General features: G+C 48.8%; 6 protein-coding genes across 6 annotated transcripts; 3 read left to right on the top strand and 3 right to left on the bottom strand.

Annotated features, from left to right (window-relative positions):
• Positions 1-303: 303 nt before the first annotated feature.
• On the bottom strand, positions 304-1190 carry F4807DRAFT_454646 (DNA-binding protein; the record flags this gene model as incomplete). Its single annotated transcript, XM_048000607.1, has 4 exons — positions 304-868; positions 929-967; positions 1023-1048; positions 1107-1190. 4 exons carry the CDS (start codon positions 1188-1190, stop codon positions 304-306), a joined length of 714 nt encoding a protein of 237 aa, XP_047848931.1.
• A 269-nt stretch (positions 1191-1459) lies between these two features.
• On the top strand, positions 1460-3779 carry F4807DRAFT_332057 (GTP-binding protein lepa). Its single transcript, XM_047995282.1, has one exon. The coding sequence runs from the start codon at positions 1543-1545 to the stop codon at positions 3613-3615; it is 2073 nt and encodes a 690-aa protein (XP_047848930.1). The 5' UTR covers positions 1460-1542; the 3' UTR covers positions 3616-3779.
• A 1-nt stretch (position 3780) lies between these two features.
• On the bottom strand, positions 3781-5202 carry F4807DRAFT_332088 (uncharacterized protein). The gene is made up of 3 exons (XM_047995283.1): positions 4662-5202; positions 4185-4601; positions 3781-4082 (listed from the first exon to the last, which is right to left on the bottom strand). Exons 1-3 carry the CDS (start codon positions 4891-4893, stop codon positions 3850-3852), a joined length of 882 nt encoding a protein of 293 aa, XP_047848929.1. The 5' UTR covers positions 4894-5202; the 3' UTR covers positions 3781-3849.
• Positions 5203-6858: 1656 nt separating this feature from the next.
• On the top strand, positions 6859-8566 carry F4807DRAFT_465642 (putative cobalamin synthesis protein; the record flags this gene model as incomplete). Its single annotated transcript, XM_048002301.1, has 3 exons — positions 6859-7247; positions 7306-8125; positions 8174-8566. The coding sequence occupies 3 exons, from the start codon at positions 6859-6861 to the stop codon at positions 8564-8566; spliced, it is 1602 nt and encodes a 533-aa protein (XP_047848928.1).
• A 472-nt stretch (positions 8567-9038) lies between these two features.
• F4807DRAFT_472013 (uncharacterized protein) lies at positions 9039-10949 on the bottom strand (the record flags this gene model as incomplete). The annotated part of the gene is made up of 3 exons (XM_048002981.1): positions 10360-10949; positions 9300-10311; positions 9039-9263 (listed from the first exon to the last, which is right to left on the bottom strand). The coding sequence occupies exons 1-3, from the start codon at positions 10587-10589 to the stop codon at positions 9039-9041; spliced, it is 1467 nt and encodes a 488-aa protein (XP_047848927.1). The 5' UTR covers positions 10590-10949.
• Positions 10950-11921: 972 nt separating this feature from the next.
• On the top strand, positions 11922-13652 carry F4807DRAFT_332044 (uncharacterized protein). The gene is made up of 5 exons (XM_047995281.1): positions 11922-12359; positions 12424-12863; positions 12928-13006; positions 13150-13327; positions 13392-13652. Exons 1-5 carry the CDS (start codon positions 12267-12269, stop codon positions 13490-13492), a joined length of 891 nt encoding a protein of 296 aa, XP_047848926.1. The 5' UTR covers positions 11922-12266; the 3' UTR covers positions 13493-13652.
• Positions 13653-14121: the final 469 nt, after the last annotated feature.

Here is a 14121-nt window from a genome sequence, read left to right as displayed (position 1 = left end):
GAGGGATGCTCAGTTGCTAACCAAGATAGATTGGTTGCTATCGAGAAACGCGTATACATGTTGTAGACCTTCCAAGCCCGTAGCTCTAGTTGGCCGGCATATCATAGATCCAGAAGTGAGGTTGATAATGACTTTGATATGTGATAAGATATAGTACAATTGTTGAGCTCGCTAAGAGAGTCCAAATCCCAGAACGCCGGTTAGATTTACCCCCTATTCATTTGTCATACCCCAGTCGTACAGTGCGGTTTCATCTCTAGTTAAAGCAAGAATGTGTCATAAAGACCCCACGGATGAGAGATCTCATTCCCCTAACCTATAGCTGACCAGCGTTTCGACCCGATGACTCGTGGTGCTAAACCCTCGTAACTGCACTCTCTCGCCGTTGACGATCTCCTTAGCATCGCTGTCTCCCCACTCGACAGGCACATCGCTATCCGCGTCAGCGTACACCAACACGTTGAACGTGCAATCGCCCGCCAGCTGCGGCAGGAAAGTAACGGAAGCGGTGATCTGGCGGAACAGCGCGGCGATCTCGGCCTGGATCTCGGCCTCGGTCTTGGAGGGGTCCGGGGACGCCGTGTTGGAGGCGGACGGCGGGGGCGCGTCGTTCTCGGTGTTGGAGGCGGTGGCGGCGGTGGAGGAGGATTTGGACGACTTCTTGGACTTGGAGGGCGCGTTGAAGATGTGGACGTCGAATTGCCAGCGCTCGACGTGCTCGCCCGTGTCCTTGTCGGTGATGACGATGACGAGCTTGCTGATCTTGCCGTGCTGCATCCACTTGTCCAGCTGCGACATGATCTTCTTGATGTAGGCTTTCACTTGGTCGTCCGCGGACACTAGCATGTTTAGGCCGTACTTTTTTACGCTTGGGGTTTTTGTTAGTTAGGTTGGTTTAATGGGGTCGAGGGGAAGGGGGACTGCGTACGCTGTGAAGTCTTCGGCTGGGTAGACGCCTCTTTGGAATCTATTTCAGGGGTTAGTTGAGTCGTAAAGCGTAGGGGTAAGGTTGAGTCGCATACAAGATGGTATGAATGGAATACTGGAACTATACGACGGTTTAGTTAGCTTCATGGAGAGTAATAGTTGATTTTGAGTAAACATACAAACTCGGCAACGAGTTTTGCACTCCCCTTGATGGAGAGCTTGTGGACTTTGGACTTGTCCTTTTCTGCGGATTTGGAAGACATGGTGATCGGTGGTTGGTTGTTGATATAACTCTTGATTCTGAAAAAGGTGAAGCTTCAAGAGTAGGATGTAGATTTGTTTACTTGCGATATGGAAAGTTTGGCGGGGTGACGGATCATTTAACTTTAATGGGCTGTACAACATGCACGTAGCCGGGCTATGAATGCGTGTATACGGTATATATGAGTATTGATAAGCTATCGATAAGACAACCCCTGTTTGTAGATTTGTAGCTCCACATAAACCATTTACGGAATAAATGGAATTTTCGTTCAACTCGATCGAATTGCGAATAGCTTCAAATGCTGCTTTCTATGTCATAACCTTCAAGTCGACAAGGCCCAATTCGTATGTATGGGAGGTAGATTAGGCCCGAAACTGGCACCTGTTCTCATGCGATCATGTCTACGGCCGACTTCCCTACGCACGGCTTATAGTAGAAGCTACAGCTTGCGTCAAATATGGCCTTCTCTTAGTCCAAAGCTCCCATGGCGAGCCGGAGTGGCGGCAGCGCCATTGATACAGAGCTCTGCGTCGCCTATCCCCCGAAGATATAGCAGCTCAAAAGCAGCCGCGAAAGGTGTAGTTAGTGACCTTGAGCGCCGGATCGCCGCCATACCCATCGAGCGCTTTCGCAACTTTTGTATTGTGGCGCACATCGACCATGGCAAATCTACGTTGTCGGACCGCCTACTCGAACTTACCGGTACCATATCCTCATCCAGTTCGAACCGCCAGATCCTCGATACTCTAGAGGTCGAGCGCGAGCGCGGAATCACCGTCAAGGCTCAGACCTGTACTATGATTTATAATCACAATGGCCTCGATTACCTGCTGCATCTCGTCGATACTCCTGGACACGTTGACTTCCGCGCCGAAGTCACGAGGTCCTACGCCAGTTGCGGAGGAGCTTTGCTACTTGTAGATGCCAGCCAGGGTATACAGGCTCAGACCGTCGCCAATTTCTACCTCGCTTTCGCCGAGGGCCTGAAGATCATCCCTGTAGTCAACAAGATAGATATGATGGCTGCCGATGTGCCAAGAGTGCTTGAACAGCTCGAAACTACTTTTGAACTAGACTCCAGCACGGCAATCGGCGTAAGCGCGAAGACTGGTCTTAACGTTAAGGAAATATTGCCAGCCGTGGTAGAGAAGATCCCAGCGCCGACGGGCGATGAATCGAAACCACTAAGGATGTTGCTGGTCGATTCTTGGTACGATAGCTTCCGCGGAGTCGTCTGTCTAGTTCGTATCTTCGACGGGACCGTGAGGGCTGGCGAGAACATCATAAGTTTTGCTACTAACAACAAATATACGGTTGGAGAGGTCGGCATTCGATACCCTACTCAGGTTCCTCAGACGGTCCTGCGCGCTGGCCAGGTCGGTTACGTTATCTTCAACCCCGGGATGAAAAAGATCCAAGATGCCAAAATTGGTGACACTTTTACCACTGTCGGTTCTGAAGATGTTGTTGAGCCGTATCCGGGTTTCGAGGAACCCAAGCCTATGGTCTTCGTTGCCGCTTTCCCTACTGATCCCGCCGACTACAGTCGTCTAGCCGACAGCATCGGCCAGCTCGTTCTCAACGACCGTAGCGTTACTCTCCACAAGGACCACTCTGAAGCCTTAGGCGCCGGCTGGCGGCTAGGCTTCCTAGGGAGTCTCCACTGTTCCGTCTTCCAAGATCGTCTGCGTCAGGAGCATGGTGCGAACATTATCATTACCGAGCCCGCCGTCCAGACCAAAATCGTATATCAGAACGGTACCGAGTCCGTCCTCCAGAGCCCCGCTGACTTTCCAGATTCGGAGGAAGGACGTTACCGCGGAGCTACCTACTACGAACCATACGTACTAGCGACCATGACACTCCCGCAGGAGTATCTGGGCCGGGCCATCGAACTCTGCGAAGCTAACCGTGGTGAGCAAGATAGTATCGAGTTCTTCCATGGCTCACAGGTCATCCTTAAATACCGGATTCCAACTGCTCAGTTGGTGGACGACATGTTTGGCAAACTCAAGGGCGCGACCAAGGGATATGCCACGCTGGACTACGAGGATGCCGGGTGGCGTGAGAGTAGGCTGGTTAAGCTGCAGCTACTCGTCAACAAAATGCCCGTTGATGCCATATCCAGAGTTGTACATTCATCGCAGGTGGAACGACTAGGCCGACAATGGGTGACCAAGTTCAAGGAGCACGTACAACGGCAAATGTTCGAAGTCATCATCCAAGCTGCGGTTGGCAAGAGGATAGTCGCCCGTGAGACTCTGAAAGCCTTCCGTAAGGACGTGCTTGCCAAACTGCACGCCAGCGATATCTCGCGGCGGCAGAAACTACTCGAAAAGCAGAAGGAGGGTCGCAAGAAGCTGAGAGCGGTTGGCAACGTCGTGATCGAACAGGAGGCTTTCCAGAAGTTCTTGGCTAAGTGAACCAATCTTTCGCCTAGCGTGTATATGATCATGTAGATATATGTAACCGTATCAATACCCAATCCAGAATTACGATGACTACTAATTTGAAGCTCTGAGTTGTGTGCTTTCAAGGGGAAAGAGTCTACGTATTAGACCACGATCATCACGGCGAAGTAACCAATATTTCAATAATTGAGAGCAATTTATGATTGAAGGATTGAAGCAAAACTATTAGATCGCCAGCAAAAGTACCTAACGATCCCATTGGTCCTCCTTGTTTTCCATCCTACAGAATTTCAGGTACTCTTCACCATACTGTTCCCACCACAGGCTCCGCATTAGTCCCCTGTGGGACCGGACGACGAAGCCACGAGAGTGACTGGCCTCTGTCCGGGCCCTCTTCATCACGACTACTCTAGCCGGATTTCTCGACCAGGGTTCCTCTGGTTCGAGGAAATCCTCTGGGAGAGGCACGTCTACATCGCCTGTTTATATTTGTCCTGGTTAGTATATATCTTGGAATCGGGCGTAGAAGGCAGCGAAGGCTGTTCTCCCAAGTATCCGAGGGTATATGGGCTAATGCTTACCGTAGAACCATTTCTTCCGTACGAGGTCTGTGTAATCCCCGCCGAGGCCTCTGCGCCATTGTCGTTGCTGAGGCGGCGCCCATCCAATGGGCTTCTTTATGAGGTCCTCTCTAGTGGGATCAGGACCTAGTGGTTGTCCCTCCTTCCATTCTGGACCACCGCGACGAGATTCTTTGACCAACAATTGATACCCCTTGGGGTATAACTTGTCTAGGGGTTCGCCAAGGCGATTGTCTAACGGTGGGAGATCGACGGGCCTCCTATCGGGTAGGTCGAAATCGAGATTATTCAGGCTGTTTTTGATGATGGATGTGTTGTGGAGAAGCTTAAGATACTCGACATGGTCATCGGTCCCTTCAAACAGCTTCCAACGGCTGTAGTTTATTTCCTTGTAGGACTGGCCATCGACCGACGTATCTATGATAATCTAGTCAGTGACAAGGACGATGAATAGGAATACATAATAGGCAGTCATACATGTAGGTCGGTCAAGGCGTCCATCCTTACTAAACACCTCGGCCTGCCTTTCGTCGAAATAGACGACGTTGTTGTTCCAATGTTCATCGATTAGATGTGCCGTGGCAAAGTCGAATAATCTCCAAAAGAGCTTACCGTCCTCCCTATAGAAACGAAGAGGCTGCGGCTTCTCTTCGACGTCTTCGTCGTCAAGCTCTAGCAGAGCAAACCGGTCTGCCAACGAGAGCGACATTATAGTGACGCTGATAATGTCTTTATGAAAAGAAAAGTATGTGTGATCGTAATAATTCACCGCGAGGGTGAAAGGAGAGGCCTTGTCGTCACCCACACTGCAGAAATTGCATTCGTTCGACGAATTACAACTCCACAGGTTTAGCTAAGAACAACAATGATGCAAATATGAATGGGGGCGAGCGGTGAAAGTCGGTGAAATTCCATGAAAAAGTACACTTGCTTAGAATAAAGCATGGGATATGTTGTGTGAATGATGGAGTTGGACGATTGGGGGACTGCACGAGGTTGCAGAACTACATCAAAACACCCAGGCAGAATTCTTGTCAGTTCCTTAGCAACACCGCCCTCACAGGAATCGTCAAATTGTCTGTCCAAGACCTTAAGCCGACCAAGCTATGACCACGCAAGTACCAATGACTCACTAGTATTGAACTTCATAAGCATCAACAGAAAAGAAATATGAGGTTTATGACGATATTCCTTCATTCCATGTAGTTAGCGACGAACGTTTATCATATCGGTAACGGTCACCTACCATTCTATATAGTAGTGACAAAGGGAAACGTGCGTGATTTGTGTAGCGAGATTTTATAATAATCCCAACATTATATAGATATTTTTTTCTTAATCCATACTCGCTGCAGGTATACTGAGAGGTGACGTCCATGAGCCTATTAAATGCTCCTGTACATATAAAAGGGGTATTACCCTATCCTGCTAGGAGGTATGCTGAGCTTTACAGAAGTGGGCAGAGTAGGTATCTTAAAGATATGATCATCTAACTGGTAACTCCGTGTTAAAGAGAGGTAAACTTAGCAACTAACCTGTCATAAACCGAAATCTTATGGGCAAACATCCAACATTCTCACGGATGCCGGCTCGCCTCTCCCTCCTTACGGCCTCATTATACGGTACCCGAATGAAACCTCCGATGCCGTAGTTGGCATCGACGGCGGCGCCAGCAGCAGCACCCTAGGCATCACATTAACGGATCTTCCATATCCTATGATAAAGCTCTCAGCACCAGCTGGCCAGTTCCTCGCTTGCAAGGAGAATATCCCTTACTGTCCACCTGAACGCGAATTAGTGCTGGCTGAGACGTTCAGGGACGGGTCCTAGGTAGCAGTGGACTGCGTGGTAGTTGAGTCTCTACCAGAGTGTACTAAGCTGCCCGATCCGCCCGCGGGGAGTTACTCGACTCATAAATTTGCGAATAACGCTCGGTGTCCTGGGGATCCTTCTAGTACTAGTTGGTCTAAGTACCCCGAGGTTAGGTAGACGAGGTTGTTCTAGGATATTACATCAGTACCTAAGGAGTGGGATACAAGACGGAGGCGTATATCCCCACGCCTTACGGCTGTATGTGCGTTTGTAAGTGCTAGGAGCTCTTCCGAGCATTTTGTAGTTATTATTTCCGCCAATCGAATGATGTAGATTACTCAACTTTAAGTTGTCATCTCCACATGCCATCAAGGTCCGGGAGAGTCCCTGCGTTTATCTTACCATCAAGGTTCTCGGAATGGAAGCTTTGAAATATTACCATTATGATAGGTACGATCGAGACATCTTTTCGCAACAGAAATATATATTTCGACTAGGAATCTCTTGAGAGTCCCAAGTACCTAGGATACTACAGAAGTACTGGAGATATATCTCGTGTTTGGCACGCTGCAGGAGGCCAACAAGGTGTTTGAATAAGTCGTCCCATCAGTATCCCAAAGGGTGACGAAGGTTTGGCAATGGCAGGTCAATTGACCAATAGATGCAGTGATAATTATAAGCTTTACCCTAATCTATCCTAATCACAATAGGGGGTAGAATATGGTATAAACTTGGCCTGCCCCCATGTATGTGTGTATGAGAGACGGATGTCAGACGTTCCCTGAAATTTTTTTCAGATCTTGTCCTACCATTTCTCCCTTAAAGTGTGCTGTAATTTGGATCACCGGTTGAAGCCAGCACCATGGCTCCCGCGCTTCTGATAGACGACCAGCATAAGGCCGAAGGGCAAAGGCGCCTACCCGTTACTCTCCTTAGTGGTTTCCTTGGGTCGGGTAAGACAACTCTGCTCGAGAACATCCTGACATCCCCAGACCATGGCCTCCGAATAGGAGTCATAGTCAATGATGTCGGTGCGTTGAACATTGACGCAGCCCTCCTCACCTCCCATGATGTGACAAGAAAGGAGGAGCAGGTTGTAGCTATGCAGAACGGTTGTATCTGCTGTACTCTAAGAGGCGACCTTCTCGAAGAGGTTGCTAGACTGGCGGAAGAGAAGCAGGTCGAGTACCTCGTCATCGAAAGCTCCGGCGTTAGCGAACCAATGCAAGTTGCAGAGACGTTCTCAGAAGAGTAAGTACCGACACTACTCCTATCCTTAAGCTGCCGCCCTGCTAATCTGGGAGACCAGGTTCGCCGACATGCACATCGCCGCGGGATACGATCTCGAGGCGGAAGAGCAGGGCGATCATGAGGCGAATAAGAAGCTCGCTCAGATCCTGAAGGCCGGCGGGTTATCTAAGGTCGCACGTCTCGACACATGTGTTACGCTGGTAGACGCCGTCAACTTCATGCAAGACTTCGCTACGGCCGACTTTCTGGTTGACCGCCAAACTGACGTCCCTCAGGAGGACGACCGCAACATCTCCGACCTACAAGTGGATCAGGTAGAGTTTGCTGATGTCGTTATCGTTAACAAGTGCGACCTCGTCTCCAAGGAGGAGGTCAATCGGATCAAGGGAGTCGTCAAGAAGCTCAACCCTAGCGCCAAGGTTGTCTCGACGATAAAGTCACGCCTTGACCTTAAGGAGATTCTTGACACTCGGCTGTTCTCATACGAGAAAGCGGCCCTTAGTGCCGGATGGTTGAAGAGCTTGAACGAAGAAATAAACCCGGAGACGGAGGAATATGGCATCGGCACGTTCATATATCGAGCACGCCGACCTTTTCATCCTGCAAGACTCTGGGACATGATCAAGTCAGTATTCGTCGTCATCCAGACGGAGTACCAGATCGAAGGAGAGGAAATGGACGTTGACGAAGATGAGACGGATGGTGCTGAGGGTGAAGATGACGATTCTGATGAGGGCGCTGACGAAGATACCGACATGGAGGACGAGCAGCCTCAGCTCGATCCTAAAGCGCGGTTAGCCTCAAAGATGGCAGACGCAACATTTGGCCCTCTATTAAGATCTAAGGGATTCCTGTGGCTAGCGACCAGGCCAAAAATGGTAGGTACTCCAAAGATTTCTTCTTTCGTTTGCTAACATTGCCACTAGTATGGAGAATGGTCACAAGCAGGCGTGATGCTGACTATTTCCGGACAAGACCTTTGGCGTTGCGAGGTTCCGGACAACGAATGGCCTACTGACCCAGAGACGAGAAAGGCTATAACACGCGACTTCGATGGTAAATGGGGAGACCGCCGTCAAGAACTTGTCTTCATCGGCCAGCAAATGCGGAACGGGGGAGAAGAACGTTTACGGAAGGCTCTCGACAACTGCCTCCTCAATGATGAGGAATTCAGTAATTGGGAGGCGGCAATGGAATCAGATGATATTGAGGAGAAGTTGAACGAACTATTTGAAGACGGATTTGAGGATTGGATTGAAACCAGTCACGAAGGCCACGACCATACAAACGGGCATAACCATGGAGACCACAAACACTGAGAGATCCACCCAACTAGTCTCGGTTGATTCCAATTCTCTGGAATCAAGTAAGCTGATGTGGGATGATAAGCAGTTAAGGAGGTAACCTTACGATGGGACTTTCTTTTTAATGGAAAAGCATACTTCATGGGTTATAACGTGCCATGTGGATTTCAAAATGGATGTGTAAAAAGCTTCTTTCTCCTTCAAGATTTCGTCGTCGGTTATCGGAAGCGCGTTACTACTTAGGTAGTTCCTAAAATACACTACAGCACGGCGTGGTATCTATTGATTATTCTTGGAAATCTTAGCTTATGTCCACCACAGAAGGAGATACGCGCATACTCATTATTATTTTATTCACGACCTAGCTACTCGCATTGACTAGGCCTTGCCTTTTGAGAAGCCCGCATTCGTGCAGTATCCGAGAAGCTTATGCAAGGTAAAACACACCTTGATCCAGGTCGAGAGGATCGGTGGTTCAGGTGAATGGCTACGAAAACAGGCCAGGAGGTACGAGATTGTCCGCCACCATATCTTCGACCTGTCTGATAGCCCACTCTGGGCCTCGGGGGCTCACGTTCAGAAGGTTGCCAATATCGCCATGCGCTTGCCCCTGAGAGTAAGCTTGCATGTATTGGGCGACAGCTGACTTCATAGAAGAGACGTCCTTCTCTTCCCGGTCCTGAGTCAGTCTGCTCGCGTTGCGATAGTACACCTCCGCATTCTTAGCGTTCTATGCGGCGGTATTCACGGCTGTTTGATGCGATGTAGGTGGGAAAGCCATGGCGCAGAGGTACAAGGATGCATCGCCGCGAAGTAGATGCGTGGTGACTAGGTCGTCTTGGGAAATTCCCTGTATCGCCGACGCGGATTTTAAGTTGGCTATGCTTGCAGTGAGAACGTTCCATCGGAGCGTTGATTGGGATTGGGCATCTCCATTTTCAGCTTCGGTCAGAGCGGAATAAAGCGCAAGGAGAGACCGTGCGTTTGCTAGAAGACCTTCGACTGATCTTTCGAGCTGAAGTTCAGTGGCGGAAAATGCCGAATCTCTTTCTCGCTTGTAGGTTTCGGCATCGATTTTGCCAGATCTGTATCCTGCTTCCAGCATCGCTGATGCCAAATTTCCTTTTGCTAGAGCAATTTCTTGTAACCTCTCTGGCTGGTCATGGGATATTGTCTGCATCTTCCCTAGGAGGTTCGCCGAAAGCTCCTCGACCCAAGGAAGCGTGTTTGCGGGAGCAGCACTCGGCAAGGAGCTCAGGATGCTGCAGAAGGTGGTAAGAGTGCCTAGTTGCGCGAGTAATGTGTCGATGAGGGTGTCTCTAGTGACTGGTTCGATAACGTTAAACCACTCCCCGTCATCATCGACATTACCCGACACTGAGTCTTCTACTGAATCAGCAGCAGGTGTGGGGTCGTTCATCACGTCTCCTTGTTCATCCGCAGTCCGTTCCTGCTCGAGGAATTCACGATACTTCCGCTCCTGCACATTAAGACATCTACTCTGCAATTCGAGAGCCTCTCGAAGCACCTTTAGCGCCTCAGCCTCAGATTTCGAGTCTTCATCATCTTCGTCAGAGGCCATTACCTCGGCGATGGTTGTGAGCACTTGAGAGGTGTTGAAGAGAGCATCGGCATTGTCCGGGTCTAGCTGCAACGAATATCGATGCGAGGCTAAGGCTTCTTCTAACACGACCTTTAAAGGCCGTGGTAACTGATCTACTAGAATAGGATGTGTGGCCATCTCCAGTTGTACTCGGGCTCTACCAATATTGTCAGATGGGCATTCGTTCCATATAACCTCGACTTACTTGTTATAGGCGAGATCAGCATTTTGAGGGAACTTCTGTAGACCTTGATCATAGACGTCAACGGCACGCTGGAAGAATCTCATGGATTTTGCGGCATCTCCCGCACGCCATTTTCCAGCCGCTTCTTCGAACTCAACGCCGGCAGATTGATAGTCATCTGCCGCATCAAGTCTCTGCTCATTTTTCGGCTTCGACTTCGATTGTTTTAGAAACGATTTGGGCTTCGCCATCGTTTGATCTATGTATTTTTTTTTTAAATGTTAAAGGAAGGAAATTACCTCTCGGGCGATTGCGATGCGTAATCCCGGTCTTAGCTTTTTTGGAGAAATTTTAAAATTTTACCGGGTGGCTGCTGACAACGGCGTTTTTGCCCCACATGAGCTCCACACGGTACACCGATGCGGCGCCGACCCGGCATAGTACAGCATGTGCTAGTCCCTCTTTAATAAAATTGATACAGCCGTGGGGGCCGTTGCTTTACCAGGGATACAGCGTTTTCATGAGAGACCTACACCTAAAATATGAGCATTAGATCATACGAATCACCTTTGATTCATTCTATATACATCGAATAACCCAAACTACCTAGATTTAATCACTGTTAGGTAATTCGTTCCCTAGTGGTAACTCCCTTCTAGATTCGAAGAAGTCAAGGGAATATCGCGGAAATCGACATATAATGACGATTGGATGATTCTAGCAACCATGAACAAATATCAAGCGAGCTGAATGACATACCGCTTCCTGCTCTCACTAATAGGTATCTAGCCAAATAGCCTACTTTCGTCGCATCTGACCGATATGGGTCAGCGGTTTCGACCTCTTTCATGGCCACTTAGGACATAATTCCAATAGCTCGTAAGATAATCGCAGTAGACTACCGCTATCTCTTCGCGCACTATCTAAACATCCAACGCTCTTTTCGATCAATTTGCTGTGATGTCCCGGTAGATGGGTAAGAACTAGGGTTCAGCTATCTAGCTTGAATATGTCAATTACGAAATAGCCTAAGACAGCAATACGAAACATCTATCTACTGTGGGATGGGAATATGGAAATACAAAGCACGTCGCTCATCTAGCAACTAGTTACTAAGCTCTATACAGGAAGCTATCAATCAAGCTATCCTCAGCCGAGGTTGTGAAGACTAGGCGAAGACATCACGGGCAAATAAGGGGCGTGGTCTTCGCTTACCATTAATCTAAATGATGTAAGATACGGCAGTGCCGTGACGATCTTGACTACCTACATTTTTCCACCTTCTTTTAACAGCCCATCCCCTATCTGTCTTTACCTTATTCTTGATAACCACTTAGGTACCTAATGTATGAGAATAAAATTGATTTTTTTTAATAGCAGGCATGATCTTTCCCATATCGACCCTATGCGAAAAGGAAACAATAGTCTTCGAATTGTACCTAGTAAATCTAAAAAAAGATTACTGTGACGGATAGTGAATAAGGTTACATTGGTTCCTGACAATCATATGCAGGCGTGTCAGCCTCCACTGAGGAGCTGACAGAAGGCGGAAGGAAGGCGGGCGTTAACATTTTATTGATCTGCAGAGATTCAATTACCTGGGTCATAATCTATCGATGGCTGAGCTCAGCATCTTAGTAACATAAGCTATATTTACATGGCCTGACCTAGGTATTACCCCAGAGGTCCTGGACCCCATCGGGCCCTGATTGGTGTCAGAGGTAAACTCATGGGACAATTGAGGAGCGAAGTGTAGGGAATAGAGATGTTCGACTGCCAGTATAGAAAAATGAAGGATTTAAATAGATGGGATTCCCGCCAAGGGTTCTCAGGTTTAAGAAGCATCACGAAAGGATCAACTTCTATCCCCTGCTGATAACTGACTACCTACATATTGAGTTCTCAAAGCAGAAATCTTCCTCGTAAATATGAAGACCACAACTGCTATCATCGCTACGCTGGTTTCAGCTGGCAATGTCCAAGCTCACGTAGCCGCGTGGGTGAAGGGCATGTACTGTCTTGTAAGTATCCCTTCACATCCCTGACCTTTTACCTCCTGAATAGGTGCCTAATAATCCCGAATAGAACGGCACGACACCCGGACAAGAAGACCTGAACACCAACACCGCTGTCGACCCCTTATACCAACTCCCCAAGAGCAAATGGTGGATGCAGGCGGATCGCGGCTGCGACAAGTTCCCCCCGGCCGACGGCGACTCCCTCGCTCTTCCGGCCGGCGGATCCTTCACCGTCGAGTTAGCTCACAACCGCGCTCAGACTACTCTCTCTTACGACGGAAAATACACCTCGGAATGGCCGGATGGACAGCAGCACCCTGAGGATTGGCACAGCCCGTTGCCTCCTAGCCCTGATAAGTGTCTTGACGCTAACCCCGATAAACTGGGTGGTGCCATGCACACACACAACGAGACCGACTCCGCCGGTAGCGCTTTTGCTATCTCGTATAACTCCGATATCTCTAAGGTTACGATGGAGAACCTGGCTGTTTTCACCGTCCTGCAGCAGTGAGTGCCCATTACAGATTCCTCGGAAAACCTGATAGAGTTGGCGGCTAATAATCATTTATAGTACTCCCTGGAAACGTTTAGCGACTTACCAAGTTCCCAAGGACCTACCTCCGTGCCCCGAAGGTGGTTGCTACTGTGCAGTATGTACTCCCCCTTTCGAACCTATCTACTTGCCTTAGGAGTAGGGTTTCTTAACTCAATTCGAACCTGTTTTGCTCCTAAGGGGCGACAGTACACTTACACTATATTTAATGATACTAATTACTAATGTCCTTAACTCTAGTGGCTCTGGGTACCTAACGGATGTGGTCAACCCAACATGTACATGCAGAACCTGAGGTGCCATGTAACCAACTCTCAATCCACCAAGAAGGTTGCTGCTGCTAAGGCCCCGGTGTACTGCGACAGCGCCAGTGGTACACCATGCGTTAAGGGTGCCAAGCAGATGGTCGCTTGGAACCGTAAGTATTTTTGACTTCCCCTTTATAACATCCTCTTGCGATATCATTCTAACGAGACAATCAGAGGCCGATGGTAACAACGTCGTACCCCCCGCCGGAGTTTACCCAGGCTACAATGAGAAGATGGGCTGGTCAAACGGTGCCCAAGACGACATTTTCGAGTAATGCTCCTGACGGCCTTGTACATATGAACAACGGCCACTCTGGATATTCATTTTAGTGAGAATGGATGGTTATTCTTTCGTCTGTTCGCTCTAAAAAGAATCCCTGAAGTCAAAGTTAGAGCTGCTCGTTGTCATCATGGGTACAGCTAGATGATTTCTATTATTGATGTATATATTTTATTACCTGGATATAACTTGGTAGATTGCATATAGACGTTTTCCTCTTCTACTCGAATATTTCGGTTCTCGTTTTGTGTGACTCTGCCATCCCAGTAGCTAACATTTATTCCGACTCAGGGGGTACTACCTACTTCGAATGATCTACAGGCTTTCGGCAGCTGACAGATCGGTCCTACCCACCAATACGTATGGCCCCTTAGTATCAAAGTAATCAGGGGAATCCATGAGCATGCATAACTCACATAGTTTAAATACCTTGCAGATGGTACGTGTAAGTTCCATGCCACTCGTCAGGAACAGCGGCGGTGGTTGGATTGGAGAAACCTCGGAGCCCCTATTTCGCGCGCTACTGGCAAATGTTCGGGAAAAGGGGTCGCTAGCGAGGTGGGCTACGGGCATCCGGCCCGTTAACCGGCGCCGATCTAAACTCCATTCAACGAACGCCTCGCC

Source organism: Annulohypoxylon truncatum (genome assembly GCF_022578515.1).
Source record: "Annulohypoxylon truncatum strain CBS 140777 unplaced genomic scaffold F4807scaffold_57, whole genome shotgun sequence".
Lineage (NCBI taxonomy): Eukaryota > Fungi > Ascomycota > Sordariomycetes > Xylariales > Hypoxylaceae > Annulohypoxylon > Annulohypoxylon truncatum.
Note: the sequence above shows the minus strand (reverse complement) of the source record. Positions and strands in the feature narration are given on the sequence as shown.